General features: G+C 44.8%; 1 protein-coding gene across 2 annotated transcripts in view; it reads left to right on the forward strand.

The window, feature by feature from the left end:
- SPTLC1 (serine palmitoyltransferase long chain base subunit 1) overlaps positions 1-20,563 on the forward strand; it is a 65,524-nt gene that overhangs the window by 17,675 nt on the left and 27,286 nt on the right. For both annotated transcript variants that reach the window (XM_084899030.1, XM_084899031.1), the window contains 2 exons: positions 10,309-10,441; positions 18,045-18,174. In XM_084899030.1, the coding sequence (XP_084755156.1) occupies positions 10,309-10,441; positions 18,045-18,174 (263 nt within the window). The remainder of the gene's footprint in view (positions 1-10,308; positions 10,442-18,044; positions 18,175-20,563) is intronic.

Below are 20,563 nucleotides of genomic sequence, written 5' to 3' on the forward strand. Positions count from 1 at the left end.
CCACACTGTCCAGTGTCCTAGGACTCCCTCTGCAGGGTGATCGTGGGGGCAGGGGCTGGGGCTCTGTGATTGCCCCACACAGGGAGCAATCGCATCGTACCCGCCTTGGCTGTCCTGGCGCTAGTGGGTGTCATAGGTGGTCGTCTGGAATGTCATCCGGATGGTTGTTCTGCTGTTTAGTCGTTCAATTGATTTGCACGTTAGCTTTTATTATTATTATAGGAATACATAGTTAGATTCCATGTGTAAGTGAAATTAGATGGTATATGCGTTTCTCTGCCTGACTTATTTCGCTTAGCATAACATCTCTAAGTTCATCCATGTTGTCGTAAATGGCAAGATTCACACATGACATATCATTCACACATGATCTTATTTAGCGATTTGTTTACTTTTATTGATGGACACTTAGAATTTCTTTTTTTGTGTATCTTGGCTATTGTAAATAATGCTGCAGTAAACATACGGATGCATATGTCTTTTTTAATTAGTGTTTTAGGTTTCTTTGAATAAATACCCAGAAAAGGAATTGCTGAGTTCTTTAACTATTGTTATAGCCCTAGTTTTAAGGTCTATTTCATGTGCTATAAATATTGATACTCGAGCTTTTCTTTCACATTTCCATTTGCATGAAATACCTTTTTCCATCCCTTTACATTCCATCTGTATGTCTCTTTCAATCTGAAGTGGATCTCTTATAGACAGCATTTGTGTCTTATTCCTTTATCTTTTCAGCCACTTTATATCTGTCTCTCTCTATATATATAGATATAGATATAGATGTGTGTGTGTGTGTGTGTGTGTGTGTGTGTGTTGATTTCAGAGAGGAAGGGAGATGGAGAGAGAGATGGAAACATCAGTAATGAGAGAGAATCATTGATCAGCTGCTTCCTTCACATCCCTTACTGGGGATCGAGCCCACAACCCTGGCATGTGCCCTTGACTGAAATCAAACCCGGGACCCTTCAGTCTGAAGGCCAATGCTCTATCCACTGAGCCAAATCAGCTGGGGCACACCTTCTGTCGGTTAGTCCATTTACATTTAAAGTAATTATTGATGGGTATAAAGTTATTGCCATTTTATAATTTATCTTTTTATCATCTCCTTTTCATCCTCCACCTTCTCCTCCTCATCCTTGTCTCTTTAACATTTCATGTAATACTGGTTTGTGATGATGAACACCTTTAGCTTTTTGTTGTTGTCTGGGAAGCTCTTTATCTGCACTTCAATCTAAATGATAGCCTTGCTGGGTAAAGCAAATTTGGTTGTAGATCCTTGCTTTTCATCACTGTGAATATTTTGTGCCAACCCTTCTGGCCTGCAAAGTTTCTGTTGATAAATCAGCTGACAGTCTTATGGGAACTTCCTTTGTAGGTAACTAGCTGCTTTTCTCTTGCTGCTTTTTAGATTCTCTCTTTTTGGCATTTTAATTATGGTATGTCTTAGCGTGGGCCCTCTGGGTTCATCTTGTTTGGAACTCTGTAGCTACTGGATTTGTATGACTATTTCCTTCACCTGTTTAGGGTAGTTTTCCATCATTATTTCCCCAAATTGGTTTTTAACCCATTGCTGTTTCTTCTCCTTTTGGCACCCCTGTGAGGTGAACATTTGGTACCCTTGATGTTGTCCCAGAGGCCCCTTAAATTATTCTTTCTTTAAAACTTTTTTTTTCTTTTTGCTGTTTTGATTGGATATTTTTATGTATGCTTATATTCCAAATTACTGATTCAATCTTCTGTTTTGTCTAATCTACTGTTGACATTCTCCAATGTATTCTTCATTTCTGACTGGTTCTTTTTTATGTTTTCTATCTCCATTTTTGTAGGTCCAATCTTGTTGTTAAAGTTCTCACTGAGGTCATTAAGCAGCTTTATAATTTTTTAATATATTTTATTGATTTTTACAGAGAGGAAGGGAGAGGGATAGAGTTAGAAACATCAGTGAGAGAGAAACATCGATCAGCTGCCTCCTGCACACCCCCTACTGGGGATGTGTCTGCAACCACAGTACGTGCCCCTGACCGGAATCCAACATGGGATCCTTCAGTCCACAGGCTGACGCTCTATCCACTGAGCCAAACCAGTTAGGGCTATAACCAGTGTTTTGAACTCTGTATCTGATAGATTGTCGGTCTCCATTTTGTTTAATTCTGGAATTTTATTTTTTTTCTTTCATTTGGGGCATGTTTCTTCTTAATTTGTCTGCCTCCTTGTGTTTGTGTCTACGTCTCCTGGTTTTGGTGTGGTCTTATGTAACAGGTGTCCTATGGGGCCTGGTGGTTCCACCTTCCTGGTACCCTGCTGGGGTGACCGGCAGATCCTGAGCAACAGATGAATTTTTACTCTCACACACATTTCTATGAAAGAGAGGCTAAGCCACGTAGCCCTGTGCGCCTGCCTCCCCAGGTTCTCCTTGGGATGACAGCTGGAACTAGAATTAACCTCCAGATTCAATCAGCAGGGGGAGCATCCTTGAGAAAGCACCTGCTTCTACAAGGTCGGGTCTTTAAAGACTAAACAGAGATTCTAGCAAAACGCCCGGGGCCTCAGACTTGTTTGGAAAAGTCCAGGCAGGGGCTGCGCCTTTGGCAAGGTCCCCCAGAGCCCCTGCCTTTCGGAGAACCCTCCTCACAGACTTTCCAACCACGTCCCGTTCTTCCCCACAGTAGTGACTTGAGCTGAGTGCTCCAGGGCTGTCCCTTGTGTGGGCTGTGTGTGCCTCCTGTTGTAGTTGAGCCTTGATTGCTGTTGGCACATCAGCGGGAGCGATTGGCCCTCAGGCTGGTTGGTTGTGAGGACGGCTGTGGCTACAGTGGAGGACTTGTTGTGCAGGCGCTGACCCTCTGCAGCAGGATTCATTCACTTTATGGGTCTCTGGTGCCTGCCACGTCCATCCTTTTCGTCCCGTTTGTGGTGGCGGTTGGGTGGTGCTCTGGTGTGGTCGGTAGCTGGCCACCAGGTGTGTTGGATCTGGAGCCTCTTGGGAAGCACTCTCATGCAGGCCAAGGTCAGCCACTGATCCTGCCTTCTCCATGGCCACATGATAGGAGCTACAAAGTGATCTACAGATGGTTGCCACTTGTGCTGAGCTTGGAGGCACCTGGAATTGATGAAGCTTCAAAATGAAGCTGGCTGCAACTAATGCTAGACTTAGGGGTGCTTAGTAAGAGGTATAGTACATGCCACAGCCAGATGCTGCTTGTTTGGGGTTTGTGGGGAACCCCCTCCCCCCACTCCCTTTAAAAAAAAAATAAATCTTTATTGATTTCAAAGAGGAAAGGAGAGGGAGAGATAGAAACACCAATGATGAGAGAGAATCATTGATTGGCTGCCTCCTGAGGATCAAGCACAACCCAGGCATGTGCCCTGGAATGGAATCGAACCTGGGACCCTTCAGTTCGCAGGCTGATGCTCTATCCACTGAGCCAAACTAGCTAGGGCCTTCTTTCCTTCTAAGGCCAATGGAGTCCCAGTGCACTTTGATAGTTTCCCTTGTTGAGAACTTTTTTGTTTATTTATTTTGATTAGAATACATGCATATCTCATTTACCTATGGTTTATTGCTGGTGCCCAGGATCTGCTTTGCATATATAATGCCTACTTGGCTCTTTGGTCTTAAAATAGATAAAAAGGCAGTTAGTGGCAGGGTTCTATGGTGAGAGAGAGAAAGTGGCATTTAACTGTGTTCTAAAGCCAACAGTAAACAATTGCTCATTTGTTTAGTTTTAAATGTACTTTCTTTCTTTGTTTTATAGCAGTCAGCTGAACTATGACTGCCTGCTTTAGTAGGAAGAGCATTGGGTCATTGAATTCCTAGTTCTGCCACTTCTTCCCGCGTCACGGGAGCGCACTTTCACAGTGTAGGAGTGAACAGGCCTTGTTTGCACCGCTCAGAACATTTTGGAAAGAATCCCATAAGATTCTGTGAAAACTTTTTGAGAAACATTCAGAACCATGTTTATGTTCCAATGAGTGCATAAGTGATGTTATTTTTACTTTTAAGAAAAACTGTTCAAGTCTCAGGAGATTTTAAAAAACCAACAGTGTGGAAAGCAAGCATATGGAAAGCAAGCATTGCCTGAAGAGAAAACATGGTTGGTTGTTTTTTAGAACTGTCCTAATGTTAATATCTGCTCTTATCAGATTAAGGGGATATATTATGTAAATGGAAAACCGAACAAGTGACTTTAATATAAGATTGTCCTTAATTATCCGCAATTTGAATAAATTAATTAGAAGACTGTAATTGTTTTTGCCTTTTAACAGAAAACCATTTTTTTTAATATATTTTATTGATTTTTATACAGAGAGGAAGGGAGAGAGATAGAGAGTTAGAAACATCGATGAGAGAGAGTCATCGATCAGCTGCCTCTTGCACACCCCCTACTGGGGACATGCCCGCAGCCAAGGTACATGCCCTTGACTGGAATCGAATCCGGGACCCTTCAGTCCCCAAGCTGACGCTCTATCCATTGAGCCAAACCGGTCCCAGCAGAAAACCATTTTTTTAATTCTAGAAATATTGCTTTAATTAAACCAACAGCCCATTTATTGTCTTTTTCATGCCAGGCTTTGTTCTGAGTTTTATAAACATGAATTCCAGAGGTTCTCAAAACCATCCTTTGAGGCAAGTACAATTGTTACCCATTTGACAGGAGAAGGACTTGAGAGGCACAGAGCAGGTTCATACCTGTCAGGTTCCACACCTGGTGACGAGGGAGCCCAGAGCTGACCCCCTGATGATTGCCACAGCCAGGCCCTCCTGGGCCTCCTCTGCTGCCACTGCCTCCCTTCCTTTCTGCCATGGGCCGAGCATGCTGGGAGAGACAGAGGCTTTCTGGCCTCCCCATGGCCTCTTTCCTCCGGTGTCGGTTCCTGTAGTGAGTCAGAGGGTGTAGTGCTTCACTCCATGCAAACATGTGGCCCAGCTGATGCAGGGATCACACACACAGCAGATAGACAGTCAGACATCAGAGTTGGAGAACAGGCCCTGGCAGTTTTCTTGTTTGCTGCCGCCCGGTCCCAAGAGTTCCGTCATTGCGCAAAATAGCTGTCATACACCAGGAGAAATTATGAAGCTTATTCATATTTACCTTTGACAAATCTCACTTCGCAGGCTGACATCACTGTCTTTAGATAGGAGACAACAACTTTTAGGTCTGGGTAAGAACCAGTAACATTGATTTATTGGATAGAAATTCTTACACTTTATGGCAAGGACATAAAAATGATTATGAATATCTTCTCTAATAAAAGAGAAACATGCAAATTGACCGTACCTTCGCTACACCCACAAGCCACTCCCACCAGCCAATCAGGGCAAATATGCAAATTGACCCAACCAAGATGGTGGTTAATTTGCCTATCTAGGCCAGAGCAAAGACTAAAGACAGCATAGAAAGAAGCCAATCGCTGCAGAGGGAGTGAAGCTGCAGAGAAACAAGCAAGCGGGCGGCGGAGACCACAGCAGGAAGCCCTATTGCAGGAATCTTCCTGCAAGAGGCCTCTATTACATAATAACTCGAGGCCCGGTGCACAGAATTCGTGCACGGGGTGTCCCTCAGCCCAGCCTGCACCCTCTCCAATCTAGGACCCCTCAAGGGATGTCCCTCTTACAATCCAGGACTGCTGGCTCCCAACTGCTCGCCTGCCTGCCTTCCTGATTGCCCCTAACCACTTCTACCTGCCAACCTGATCACCCCAAACCACTCCCATGTCAGTCTGATTGATGTCTAACTGCTCCCCTGCTAGCCTGTTTGCCCCCAACTTCCCTCCTCTGCCGACCTGGTCATCCCTAACTGCCCTCTCCTGGAGGCTTGATCACCCGCAACTGCCCTCCCTTGCAGGCCTTGTTCCTTCCAACTGCCCTCTCCTGCTGGCCATCTTGTGATGGCAATCTTGTGTCCACATAGGGGCAGGATCTTTGACCACATGGGGACAGCCATCTTGTGTGTTAGAGTGATGGTCAGTATGCATATTATTCATTTATTAGATAGGATAGAGGCCTGGTACATGGGTGGGGGCCAGCTGGTTTGCCCTGAAGGGTGTCCTGGGTCAGGGTGGGGTTCCCTTGGGGTGTGGGGCAGCCTGGGCGAGGGGCCTGTGGTGGTTTGCAGACCGGCTATGCCCCCTGGCAACCCAAGCAGAGGGCCTGGTATCAGGAATTTATTTACCTTCTACAGTTGTAGCTTGGAATGGACCCAAGCCTCCTGCTTGCTCCGTGGCAGGCAGCCATTTCTATAATTGAAACTTTGTAGCCTTAAGCAGAGGCCTGGGCCAGGGTGTGCAGAAAGCTTTGTTTCCTCCATTGCCAGGGGCAACCCTAGCCTGCTCTCTCCAGCTCTATGGCAGCCGTCATTTCTGTTTGGATTTGTTTACCTTCTATAATTGAAACTTTGTAGCCTTTAGTGAAGGCTTAGGCCAGGCAAGGGCAGGTAGAAAGTTTGGCTTCTTTTGTTGCCTGGGAAACCCAAGCCTTCCTCCTGCTCTCTGTGGCCGGATCCATCTTGGTTGGGTTTATTTGCATACTCACTCTGATTGGCTGGTGAGCGTGGCTTATGGGTGTAGCGGAGTGATTGTTAATTTGCATGTTGCTCTTTTATTAGGTAGGATGAGAGTATTCTTGGCATACAATTTTTAGCAACTAGGTAGAAAATGTAACAAAGCCAAGTCTGTTTTACTGTCTCACTGCTAACAAGGAAAAGAATTCTTTAGAACTAAGTCAGTAGTACTACTTAAAGTCACTTTTGTAGATAGCAAAAAGTATCTGGCATCCATAGCGTGCTTTTTCTTTATGAAACAGAGAGTGAGTGAAAGCAATATACTGTAGCTTGGGTTATCTACCTGCTAGCTAAATTGTGAAGATTTGGGGAAGCTAGTCCACTTTCGGGGCAGCATTGTAATCTGAAGGAGGACTTCCCCAGGGAACTTGCCTTCATCCCTGATGGGAAGTGAGAAGTGGCAGGTGGTGGGAACCTGCCTGTAAGGAGGCACCCAGAGAGCGCTCCTGAGGAGGAGGACAGGGAGACACGCCGAGCTCGGGTGCGTGGGGTCGCTGGTTCTCTAGTGCCTTGCTGCTTCCTTGTTCTTGCAGATTTTGCCTGAGTCCTCCCATGGGCAGCATCTGGCATAGAAGGCCAAGCAGTCAGGTGCTGGGTCAGATCCTCGTGCTTGGTGGTGGTGATAGTGCAGATCTGATGCTTGAAGAGCCAAGTACCCCTTTGGTACCATTTTGATCAGTTGGGATACAGGCTTCTTTGTTACTGTAATAATCCAAATGTGTTTAATGTTAATGTAATGAAAGCGTCAGGTCTATAAGATGATTATAACCAATTAATAATGAAAATCAAATGGCTCTTATGTGTGTGTTTTTCTATAATAGCCTATGGTAGTATACATATCTTTTCTTTAATATATTTTATTGATTTTTTTACAGAGAGGAAGAGAGAGGAATAGAGAGTTAGAAACATCGATGAGAGAGAATCATTGATCAGCTGCCTCTTGCACACCCTCTACTCGGAATGTGCCCGCAACCAAGGTACATGCCCTTGACCGGAATTGAACCTGGGACCTTTCAGTCCGCAGGCCAATGCTCTGTCCACTGAACCAAACCAGTTTTGGCGGCAGTAACAGATAAATGGGAAGAACCTCCTTAATTTTTTTTTTATCACTATGATTGGAATAAGATAATGATTCCTAGTAGTGAATGAGAGGATGTATTGCTTATAACATCCTATAAAAACCTATAAATAAAGATGAGCTTCTGGATATTGCTATTAAATTTTCTAATTCCTTGCTATCTCTCTTTCCATCCAATCAGGGTTTAGTTTAGACCAGTGGTTGGCAAACTCATTAGTCAACAGAGCCAAATATCAACAGTACAACGATTGAAATTTCTTTTGAGAGCCACATTTTTAAAACTTTTTCTAACACCACTTCTTTAAAATAGACTCGTCCAGCATGGTATTTTGTGGAAGAGCCACACTCAAGGGGCCAAAGAGCCGCATGTGGCTCGCTAGCTGCAGTTTGCCGACCACGGGTTTAGACCATCTATGTCTTCCTGGTTTGCATATGCCTTTGGTTCACTGTTGAGTGTTCCCTGTCTATAGCCAGAAATTGCTCTGGGTGTGTTGTGGTTCTGAGTGTGGAAGGGGCCCACATGTTGAAGGCATAGGTTGACCTTCCCAGCCTTGAGTTCTTCGGTGACCGCTTCTTGGTGACCCTCTGAGCTGTGTCACTAGCTGTGGCAGAAACCAGGTCCAGTGCTTATCAGAATGTCTGTCTATATGATATTCACTAAATGTTTAGTTAATAAATGAATTAATTGAGAGCATTGCTGGATCTCCCTCATCTGAGTCCTTTTTTTTTTTTTTTTTAATCCTCACCCCAGGATATTTTTTCATTGATTTCTAGAGAGAGCGGAAGGGAGAAAGGAGAAAGAGAGACAGAGACAGACAGACATCGATTGGTTGTCTCCTTCACGTGCCCCTACTGGAGCGGGGGAACTTGCAACCGAGGTATATGGTCTTGACCGGATCCTTTGGTCCATAGGCTGGCACTCTAACCACTGAACAAACTGGCCAGGGCCTGACTGCTTTTTCAATGTAGTCTTTTGTGAAGTCACAACTTTTATCATTCTTAGTTTTGCCCTCAACTAGTTAGATAGCTTCACAATAGATTAGCTTGCCTCATAAGTCAGAGAGTGGGTTCACAGATTTTGCACACTTATTCAAATACTAGAGGGCCGATGCATGAAATTTGTGACAAGGGGCTTGGCCCGCACCGCCACGGAGGCCACCTCGTCCCTTGTGGCCCCAGCATCATCGTCTGGTCTAATTAGCATAGTATCCTTTTATTATTATAGATGCTAAGAAAGAAGTTTCTTATTTCCTATAGCTGAACTGACCTTCCTCATTTGTCCCTCCTGGAGGGTGTGAGAACCTGGTCCTTGACAGTTCACCATGTCCCTTCCAATGGGAATATAGTCCACTCACAGTCCAGCTTGTACCCAGCAGTTACATCGTCTCTTCTGAGTGTCTCAGTTTTTTAAGTCTCGTCACTCCCCCTTCTCACCAAGAAGGCACCCGAGGGGAGGGGCATGCCTGTCCCTCAGGCCTGGTCTCTGTAGGGAGGTGCCAGTGCCGCCTGCAAGAAGGCTGATGCTGAGGGTGGTGGGGTTCGCATCTCCTGGAGTGGTGCTCCCTCTGACAGGCCTCTGCATCCGGGCCAGAGCGCTGTGTCAGCCCATCAGGCCTCCCACCGTCCCTCTCCAGAGACCACCGAGGTCCCTGCTGCTGCTTAGACTTCCAAGTTCCCCTCCCTGGCCGTGCTGCGGTTCCCTCTGCCATGGCCTGAAAGCCCGCCTTCCCCACCTCTGGCCGCCCTCCGCTCCCACGAAGCCCACGGCACCCTTTCTTACCGGTTGCTGGTTCTCCTTGCGCAGAGCATGTGGGGAAGCTTTGGGCGCTGCTGTAGTGAAAGAGCTAAAGGGAGCTGTAAACATCCTCTCCTCTCCTGATAAGAGCACTTTGAAGGTTTTAGGTTCAAGGCCAGTCAGTGCACTGTTGATTCTAGACATCACTGGTTCTTCCACCCGGGCCTGCAGCCTCATGCTCAGGCTGGGGAGGTGAAATGCTAAAGGGAACCATGATGTAAGAAGGAAAAAAAGTTTAACCAACATTTGTTCCTATTATTACATCAGCATTCTTCCTAAGCTCTCTCTGTAAAAGAACCCCTTTCTCTTGGTACTTTAAATTTAGTTCCCCAGTACACTTAAAAAGCAGAGTGATGGCAGGTGCTGTAGTTCGGTACTGGCACCGCTGTGGAGTGACCACTGCTCAAAGCCACTGTCTGGTGCAGAGTGCATGGGCTTCTTTTTAAATGACCCGCGTTCTCCCCCCTCCTCCTTTTGCATTAGAAGCTGGTTAACAGTTGTCTTAGTGCTTGGTTTGGTACTTCTGCTAAAAGGCAGGAAGGCATTAGTAATGAATATCGTGCATTGATCGAAGGACTTCAAAGCTGGTAAAGTGACTGGGCCTTGAATTCTTGGGCTAGAGTGGTATCAAAGCAGAACCCCAAGTTGGAGCCACATTGTACGGACAGGTGAGTAGCTGATTCAGTTCACAGTTTTTAGAAGTATTATTGGCCCAGAATTATCTCAAAAGAGTTTATGTAACTTATCACTTGAAAACAATTACATTTTGGCCATAAGGTGTCAGTATTAATAACTAAACTGATTATTTTTATTCTTTAGTTAGTGAAAATAGTTATATGACAGTTTGACCATTTGATTTTTTATTATTGAAATAGATGTGCACTTGGATTTGGAAGACCGCCTTGCAAAATTTATGAAGACAGAAGAAGCCATTATCTACTCGTATGGATTTGCCACCATAGCCAGTGCTATTCCCGCTTACTCTAAGAGAGGGGACATTGTGTTTGTGTGAGTAACCTTTACCTCCTTTTCTAATCAAATGCCTTTGAAAATAATATTCACCTTCCTAGAAAAGTCTTTTGTTAGAGGATAGCTGCCTAAAATAATAAGATTTTTAAAAAAAAAGAAATTCATAGACACCCCAGCCAAGTAATTCTACAGAATTTGTGAGAGTCATTAGAAGGAAGAGTACCTAAAGGTTTGGCACTCAGCTCTCTTTCGTTATGGTTTTGTTTGTTGCTATCGAGAAGCCTGGAGGAGGCCAACCATCTCCTTCCCCGCACAGCTCTGTGGCCATGTGGTAACCCTGGGAGACTCCGCTTCTCTGTGCCCAGCTCAACCCTTGTCTCTGTTGTCTTGCTTCATGACATGTTAAGAACACAGAAGCCATGCGTTGAGGGCTTCCTTCACTTCCCGTGTGCAAATCTGCCCCCTCATGCATGTATACTAGATGGGTTGCTCTTTGCTATGGAGAGGAAGGACAGAGAGAAGTGGGTATGGCCAGCATAGCACAGGCAGCTGCCTGCACCTTCCAGAAGCCTCCAACCCAAGCCTCTGTCATCTTTTGAGTGGACAATTAAATGACCCTTTGAATTTTGGAAACAAATTTACTTTGAATTTTAAAAAAACCCACAAATTTACACCCAGTCATTGTGGCTCAGTGGTGGAGCATGGACCCATGAACCAGGAGATCATAGTTCAATTCCTAGTCAGGGTATATGTCCGGGTTGTGAACTCAGTCCCTTAGGGGCGGGGGGGATGTTCAGGAGGCAGCTGATCAATGATTCTCTCCCCCTCTCCTTGTCTCTCTGAAATAAAAAATATATTTTAAAAAATTTTAAATATATTTTTAAAAAAGAAAAGCAAATTTACTTTTGCGCGCTCTCTCTATCTCTCTCTCAACACCATTGCCAGAATAATTTTTTTTAATGCAAATCTGATTATGTCAGAGCTCCCATTGTTCCTGAAATAATGATCCAGGTCTTTATTTTGATTTTGCATGTTCTAGACTACTTTTTCAAACTTATTTTGTACCATTTTCCCTCAGGTTGTCCTGCTATAGCCTCACCAGCCTTAGATACTAGTTTCCTCTCACATGCTAAGTATATTGTTCCTTATCTCCTGTTTAATGCCTGCTCACCCTGCACATACCATCACTTCTGCAGGAAAGTCTTCCCCAACCTCTCAGGCCAGGTCAGGACCCATGCTGCATGTGGAGAAGAACTTAAAGCTACAGAGGTCTGCCTTGTGAATCTAAGACCACATGGCACTCTCAGCCCATCAGGCCTCCTCATGTCCTCAGGCATGTGTAGCACACACCCTCTGCTTTCTGATCATCTTGCCTCAGACTCACAGAATACACAGTGTTAGTAGTTAATTAATTGCCTTTTCATAGTGCTCAGTAAATGCCAGTTCAGTGAATGAATGAATGAATGGAGGCTGGAGCTCAAAAGAGAGGTCACAGCAACTGGCCCTCCCTGGGCCCTGCAGCCTCCTCCTGCTTCTCACTCACTGTTGGAACTGCTGCTAGTGCAGCAAGCCCAGCACCGGGCGCAGCACAGGCTCTGCCGGGCCTGTGGGCCACGCACTGTTCATTCTTCCCGTCACCCTGCAGCAGCCTGGCAGCTAGCTCTCCAGCACGTGGCCTGCGCTAGTGTTTCCCCCTGTAGTTATGAGAATGACTATTTCACTAACTTTTTGCACAAAGTTAAAAAATCCAGTAAGACTCATCACAGACTTGAGAGCTGCTGATTTAAAGTATTTCTGGTTTTTAGTAAAAACAGTTACAGACGACTTCATGTCACCCAGTATCACCCTCATACAAGAACCTCACTGTAGACTTTGAGTTTTAAGTCCAGGAAAAGTGTACAGTTACAGCTGAGTTTGTATTCTTCCTTTGTCACAAATTAAGTACTATATTATCCTTTTGGTTTTAACTGCTAGGAAAACTAGATTAAGTTCACTTCCAAATGTTTTACCCAGTGTCTTTGAACTTCAGTTTCTAGTCAGTCATGAGACAACTTAATTTACTCTTTTTTTAAAAATATATATTTTATTGAATTTTTACAGAGAGGAAGTAAGAGAGATAGAGAGTTAGAAACATCGATCAGCTGCCTCCTGCACACATCCTACTAGGGATGTGCCTGCAACCCACGTACATGCCCTTGACCGGAATGGTACCTGGGACCTCTCAGTCTGCAGGCCAACGCTCTATCCACTGAGCCAAACCTGTGAGGGCTTAATTTATTCTTATTACTTTAAATACTTTGCTAGAAATTTGGTAGGAACATTGTAGGTAAAAAATGGTGTTTAGTAAATTATTTTTGATAAATTCATTATGCATAGCCAGTGTGTCCAAAGCTTCATTTTCTTCCTTTTTTGGTAAACAGGGATAAAAAAGCCTTGTCAATAGGAGGTCTCAGCTCAGTGGTTGTTTATGTTATTTTAGCCATTCCTGGTCACTCTACTAAGTATATGTTCATATTTTTTTAATGCAATCCTATATAATAAACAGGTAATATGCAAATTGACCATCACTCCAACACAAAAATGGCTGCCCCATCTGGACACAAGATGGCCAGCAGGGGAGGGCAGTTGTGGGTGATCAGTCCAGCAGGGGAGGGCAGTTGGGAGGAACTAGGCCTGCAAGGGAGGGCAGTTGGGGGTGACTAGGCCTATAGGGGAGGACAGTTGGGGAGTGGGGGGAACCCAGGCCTGCAGGGGAGAACAGTTGAGGGGTGGGGACCCAGGCCTGCAGGGGAGAACAGTTGAGGGGTGGGCCGAGGCCTGCAGGAGAGGGCAGTTGGAGAGGACCAGGGCAACTGGGGGGAACCAGTTGCCTGCAGGGGAAGGCAGTTGGGGGCGACCAGGCCATCAGGGGAGAGAAGTTAGGGGCAACCAGGCCAGCAGAGGACGTCAGTTGCGGGGGGGGGGGACCAGGCCTATAGGAGAAGGCAGTTGGGGTTGACCAGGCCTGCAGGGAAGGGCAGTTGGAGGCGACTAGACCGGTAGGGAGGGCAGTTAGGGGTGACCAGGCTGGCAAGGGAGGGCAGTTAGGGATGACTGGGCCAGCAAGGGAGGGCAGTGGGGGGTGACCAGGCCTACAGAGGAGGACAGCTAGGGGCAACCAGACCGGTAGGGGAAGGCAGTTAGGGGTGGCCAGGCCAGCAGGGGAGGGCAGTTAGGGGCAATCAGGCCGGCAAGGAAGCAGTTAGGCATCGATCAGGCTGGCAGGTGAAGTGGTTAGGGGCAATCAGGCAGGCAGGCAGGCAGGCGAGCAGTTGGGAGCCAGCAGTCCTGGATTGTGAGAGGGATGTCTGACTGCCTGTTTAGGCCCACCAGGATCCCAGATTGGAGAAGATTCAGGCTGGCCTGAGGAACACCCCCTCCCATGCATGAATTTCGTGCACCGGGCCTCTAGTATTCTTATTAAGATAATTTTGGACTTACATACACTTTTAAGAAATAATACAGAGATTCTTTGTGCCTTTTACCTAGTTTTTCCCAGTGGTCACCTCTTGCAAACTATTATACAATAGAGTTTCACACTAGGCTATTGACAGCGATAAAGATAAAACACAGAACACGTCCATCACCAGAAGGATCTTCCATGTTGCTGCTCCCACGTCCCTCCCAGCCTACCCACTATTTGTAATTTAAGTTTTAAGATGAAGTCTATTTATAATATATTTTATTTGTCAATCTATCAAAATACTATTGTTAAAAATGTAATCAAATAAGAAGTTTTTAAGGAGTCACTTTACATTTTTTTTAGTCATTTTTAAATTTTTAAATTACAGTTGTATGAGTCTATTTCTGTTCTGCTTGTTTATAATTTTTTTTTTAAGATTCAATTGTGGGGTTTTTTTTGTTTGTTTGTTTTATATATTTTTATTCATTTCAGAGAGAAAGGGAGAGGGAGTGAGAGAGAGAAACATCAATGATGAGCAAGAGTCATTGATTGGCTGCCTTCTGCATGCCCCCTAATGTGAATCAAGCCTGCAACCCTGGCATGTGCCCTTGACCAGAATCAAACCTGGGACCCTTCAGTCCACAGGCTGACACTCTTCCACTGAGCCAAATCTGCTAGGTCAGATTCAATTGTTGATAGATACATATTTATTACAACTTTATTGTTTATACTAGAGGCCCAGGGCTCAACATTCGTGCCATGTGTATGGTCCCTAGGCCTGGCCTGTGGTCAGGGCCATCTTCCTCAGCTGCCCAAGGCCAGCCTTGTCACAAGCCCCGCTGCCACCTACCCCTAGTTCCCTGTTCCCTATCAGGTGATCAGTGCCTGATGGCCAGGGGAAGGGACTGAGAGGTCAGCCGTTCCCGCCTGCTTGCTGACCCTGCCCCCATAGCGGGTGGCCATCAGGTGATTGCAGCCTGCTGGCCGGGAAAAAGGACCAAGATGTGGTCAGTGCGTCTCATAGTGACTGGTCCAGCAGTCGTTCTGCCTTTAGGGTCAATTTGCATATTATCCTTTTATTATATAGGATAGAGGCCTGGTGCATGGGTGGGGGCCAGCTGGCCTGCCCTGAAGGGAGCCTGCTGGGGGGTGAAGTTGGCCTGAGCAAGCAGCCGGGGCACCCCCAATTGGGGTGAGGGTCCCCGCTGGGATTGGAGCCAGCCTGGGCAAGGGGCTGAGGGCAGTTTGCAGGCTGGAGCCCTCCCCCTCCCTCCCCCCCGGGTTTTGTCAGGAAGGACCTCTGGAGGACATCTGGTCTAATTAGCATTTTATCCTTTTATTAATATAGATTTTTTATCTTTTTTTCCCCCTTTTTCTTTAGCATTTCATATTACTAGTTTGGTGGTGATGAATCTTTTTGCTTTTTTCTATCTGTGAAGCTCTGCTTTTCAATTCTGAATGCTTCCTGGAGTTGTATGTCTGTTTCATTCCCCAAGGTAGGGAAGTTTTCTCTCATTATATATTCAAATAGGTTTTTAGTTTTTTGCTTGCTTGCTTCTCCTTCCAGCATCCCCATGATGTGATTGTTGGTATGCGCTTAAAGTTGTCCCAGAGGCTCCTTACACTATCCTCACTTTTTTTAGATTTTTTTTTCTTTTTTGCATTCTAATTGCGTGTTTTTTTGCTTCTTTATATTCCAAATCGCTGATTTGATTGTTAGCTTTATATACTTTACAGTTGACTCTGTGTAAATTTACTCTTCATTTCAGTTAGTGTCTCCTTTATTTCTGACTGGTCCTTTTTTTTTTTTTTTTTTAAATATTTTGATTGATTTCAGAGAGGAAAGGAGAGAGAGAGAAAGACAGAAAAATCAATGATGAGAGAGAATCATTGATTGGCTGCCTCCTGCACAACTCCCCCTAGGGATTGAACCTGCAACTGGTGTATGTGCCCTGACTGGAAATCAAACTGATCTCCTGGTTCATCTGTCAACACTTAGTCACTGAGTCATGCCAAGCTAGGCCTGACTGTTCCTTTTTTATGCTGTTGAGGTTCTCACTAAGTTCATTGAGCATCCTTAGAAGCAGTGTTTTGAACTCTGCATCTAGTAAGTTACTTGTCTTGATTTTTCTAGTTTTTCTCCTGGAGTTTTGCTCTGTTGTATTTGAGACATGTTTCCTGTGTCCTCATTTGGCAGCCTCTTGTGTTTGTTTCTGTGTATTAGGTGGAGCTGCTGCCTCTCCCAGGCTTGGCAGAGTGACCTGCGGTAATGTAGTAGGTGTTCTGTAGGCTCAGTTGCACAGCCTCCCTGGTCACAAACTGGCACTCAGGGTGTGCCACCTTTTCTCCCCCATGTGAGCTGTATGCCCCTCTCTCTTGTAGTCGAGCCTTGATTGCTGTGGGCACTTCAGTGGCAGGGATTTAACTTCAGCCCAGTCATCTGCAAGGACCACCGACCTCCGACTACTGTGGAGGATCAGCTGTGCAGGGACCCAACACTGCACAGAACAGGACTGACTTAGCAGGGTTTTGATGCCCCCTGAGTCTGCCTCTTAAGTGTATTGCTTGTGGAGGTGGTTGGGTGGTGGTGCTTTGACATGGTCTGAAGGTGTTCACTGAGTTTACTGGCTCTGGAGCCTGCCAGGAGGTGCATCCACCTGCAGATCATGTTATAGCTTGTGCTGAGTGGCCCAGGTAGAACACTGGCAGTGGCTGACGTTGGCCAGAATATCCTAACTCCAAAACCAGATGAAGATACTACACGGACAGAAAATTATAGGCCAAGAGCATAGATGCTAAAATCTTCAACAAAATATTAGCAAACAAATCCAGCAATATGTAAAAAAGATCATACACCTTGATCAAGTAGGATTTATTCCTGGGATGCAAGGTTTGTACAATATCCACAAATCAATTGAAATGTGATACACTATATAAACCAGGGGTCTTCAAACTTTTTAAAGTGGGGGCCAGATCACGGTCCCTCAGAGAGCTGGAGGGCCGGACTATATGAACTACTAATTCCTACTGTAACACCTTGGCTGCGCTCACTGCCCAAAAAACCTGGCGGGCAGGATCAGACTCCCCTGGGGGCTGCATGTGGCCCGCGGGCCGTAGTTTGAAGACCCCTGAAAAGTCATATAATCATATCCATAGATGCAGAAAAAGCATTTAACAAAATCCAGCACACATTTAGGATAAAAACTCTCAGCAAAGTACAAACAGAGGGGATATATCGCAACATAATAAAGGCTGTTGATGGGACACAGCCAACGTCACACTCAATGGGGACAAACTAAAAGCGTTTCCCTTAAGTTCAGGAACAAGACAGGGATGTATGCTTTCATCACTCGTATTCACATAGCACTGGAAGTCTAGCCACAGCGATTGGTAAGAAGAAGAAATAAAAGGCATCCAACTGGAAAGCAAGAAGTAAACCTGTCATTATTTGCAGATGGCATGATACTGTATGCAAGGAATCCTAAAGATCCCACAATAATACTGCTGGAACTGATAGAACCAAGGAAGTAAAAGATCTGTATTTGTCAATTATAAGACACTAAAGCAGCCGAAAACGGTTTGGCTCAGTGGATAGATCGTCGGCCTGCGGACTGAAGGCTCCTGGGTTCGATTCCGGTCGGGGGCATGTACCTTGGTTGCGGGCACATCCCCAGTGGGGGGTGTACAGAAGGCAGCTGATTGATGTTTCTCTCTCATCGATGTTTCTAGCTCTCTATCCCTCTCCCTTGCTGTAAAAAATCAATAAAATATTTAAATATACATATATTTCCTCTTAATGAGCCCAGTTTAGAAGATCTCATGCAAGTTTAATCTGCAAGATTCAGAGTTCTACCTGGTTATGTGCATAGTCAGCTCTGCAGGATTGCTTTTCTTGCTGGTGGCATTCCAACCAGAGGAGCCACTGTGGTGCAGTGCGAGTGTTCATGTGTTTCTGGAGAGCGTTGCTGAGAGCAAGGCCTTAGCATGCTGACGCAGGTGAAAATACAGAGGAGTGCTGCCTGGAACAGAACCAGGATATAGCCTCGTGGGAAGTGCTTGCAGGGGGAAGTGCAAACAGTGATGTATACATGCTCAGGTGTGCTTTATTTATTTGTCACGTTCATGTTAACAAGTGAATGTAGGTCACCTACTCACATGCCAAGACCCTTTAAACCCCTTTGGTTGTCCTCTTCCTTACAGAGATAGAGCTGCCTGCTTTGCTATTCAGAAAGGATTACAGGCATCACGTAGTAACATTAAGTTATTTGAGCATAATGATATGGCTGACCTGGAGCGACTGCTAAAAGAGCAAGAGATCGAAGATCAAAAGGTAGGATTCTTTTGAAGAAAATTACGCAGTTCTTTTGTACTCTCTAACCAGCTAAATTAGATATGAAATGATAATTTATCATGAAAACGTGCCTGTGGATCACATTTGGATATTAAGGATGTTCCTGCTTATTAAGTGTACTTCATATTGTAGAGCCAAGTCTGATGTAATTGCCTCATCATTGCCAAAATTATATATGGCAAATTTGGGGAAGGTAATTAATTAGGCTGCTTTCTAAAAAGGAGAGAGAGCCGAGCCGGTTTGGCTCCGTGGATAGGGTGTCGACCTGCGGACTGGCAGGTCCCAGGTTCTATTCCGTCCAGGGCACATGCCAGGGTTGCAGGGTCGATCCCCAGGAGGGAATGTGCAGGAGGCAGCCAATCAACGTCTCATCATTGGTTTTTCTCTCCCCTCCCCCTCCTCAGCCCTCCTTTTCTGCCTCTCCCTCCCTTCCTCTCTGAAAGCAATAAAAATATTAAATTTTTTTAAAAGGAGAGAAAAGCAGCCTGCGTTGTGGGTAGGGTGTGTATTTTCAGCTCTCAGGAATAGCTCCAGGTTCACTAGTTTGTTCACAGAGATTAATTCATATCAGAATCAATTAAGTGGAAGAAACAATAATGTCAGATCTGAATTTACAAATTTATGAACAAAATGAGACTCTTAATCCCCACCCCACCGTCATGTGCCTCTAGCAGCTGCTACCTGTGAGGAACAACAGCCCCAAAATGGGTTTCCTGCCTTCTTACCACCCATTTACCCTTTCCTTCCCCTTGAGGGAATGGTCTTGTTCCTCCATGTTCCATGGGAGTGTGGCAGAAGAAATTTATTGAGAGCATCACTATTAGAATTATCATTTATTTTCTTCTTATGATGTGGATGCAGAAGGTAGCTCTGGTCTGCAGTTCTACGGAAACCGTTATGTGCAGACCGGACTAGGAACCTGGTCACCACAGCCCTGTCTCAGTGTCACTTCCAAGAGGGCTGTTCCAGTACAGCTCATTCATTAGAGTCACTGCTAAAAAATGCCCATCACGTTCCTCATTTTTGTATCAATTTTTTTGTTTGTTTTTTTAATATATTTTATTGATTTTTTTACAGAGAGGAAAAGAGAGAGATAGAGAATTAGAAACATTGATGAGAGAGAAATACCAATCAGCTGCCTCCTGCACACGTCCTACTGGGGATGTGCCCACAACCAAGGTACATGCGCTTGATCTAAATCGAACCTTAGACCTTTGAGTCCACAGGCCGACGCTCTATCCACTGAGCCAAACTGGTTAGGGCCAATTTTTGTGTGTGTGTTTTTGTTTTTTTGTTTTTTAATATTTGCATTATTCCTCTATGATTCTGTTGTCTTTGTTAGGAGACAGCAGTTCTTACTGAGTACGTAGACTCTTTGATAAACTTCCTCTGTGCTGAAACTGGTTTGGCTCAGTGTATAGAGGGTCAGCCTGCGGACTGAAGGGTTCCAGGTTCGATTCCAGTCGAGGGCATGTATCTTGGTTGCAGACACATCCCCAGTGGGGGATGTGCAGGAGGCAGCTGGTCAATGTTTTTCTCTCATCGATGTTTCTAGCTCTTTAACCCTCTCCCTTCCTCTCTGTAAAAATTCAATAAAATATATATTTAAAAAAAAAAACTTCCTGTCATGCATGCGTTGTAGCTATACAACTAGGAAATCTCTTTTTTAATATACTTTTTAGTGATTTCAGAGAGGAAGAGAGAGGGAGAGACAGACATATCAGTGATGAGAGAGAATCATTGACCTGCTGTCTGCAGGCCCCATTGCAGATCGAGCCCACAAGCCTAGCATGTGCCCTGACCAGGATTAGAACCGTCACCTCCTGGTTCATAGGTCAACCCTCAACCACTGAGCCACGCCAGCAGGGCACAACTAGGAAACCTTAACATTGAAACTATTCCATTGATTACTTTCTACAAATCATAAAAAGATGTCCCTTGTTCTGACTAGGAATATGAAAGATGTCCTTTGTTCTCCCTAGTAATAGTATGCTACCAGACTGAAGAACATTGCCTTGGGGAATATGGCCAATGACCAGTCTTCTGTATAGAGTTTATTTTGCCAAATTAGTATTATACAAATCTGGAAAACATGATATTCAAGTGTGTGAGTGTGTGTGTTTTACAAGATTTATATTATTTGTGAACTTTTTTTATAATAACAAAAAATAAAATTATTTTGAAAATGTATTTCCATGTTATAGTTTTTACTAATTAATTTATATTAGATTTTCCTGCCAAGAGTAGGTTTTCTAAATTACTCTACATTTTTATTTTAAATATATATATTTTTTTTTTTTTTAATTGATTTTTTTACAGAGAGGAAGGGAGAGGGATAGAAAGTTAGAAACATCGATGAGAGAGAATC

The sequence above is a fragment of the Pipistrellus hanaki genome (genome assembly GCF_964339955.1).
Source record: "Pipistrellus hanaki genome assembly, chromosome: 11".
NCBI lineage: Eukaryota > Metazoa > Chordata > Mammalia > Chiroptera > Vespertilionidae > Pipistrellus > Pipistrellus hanaki.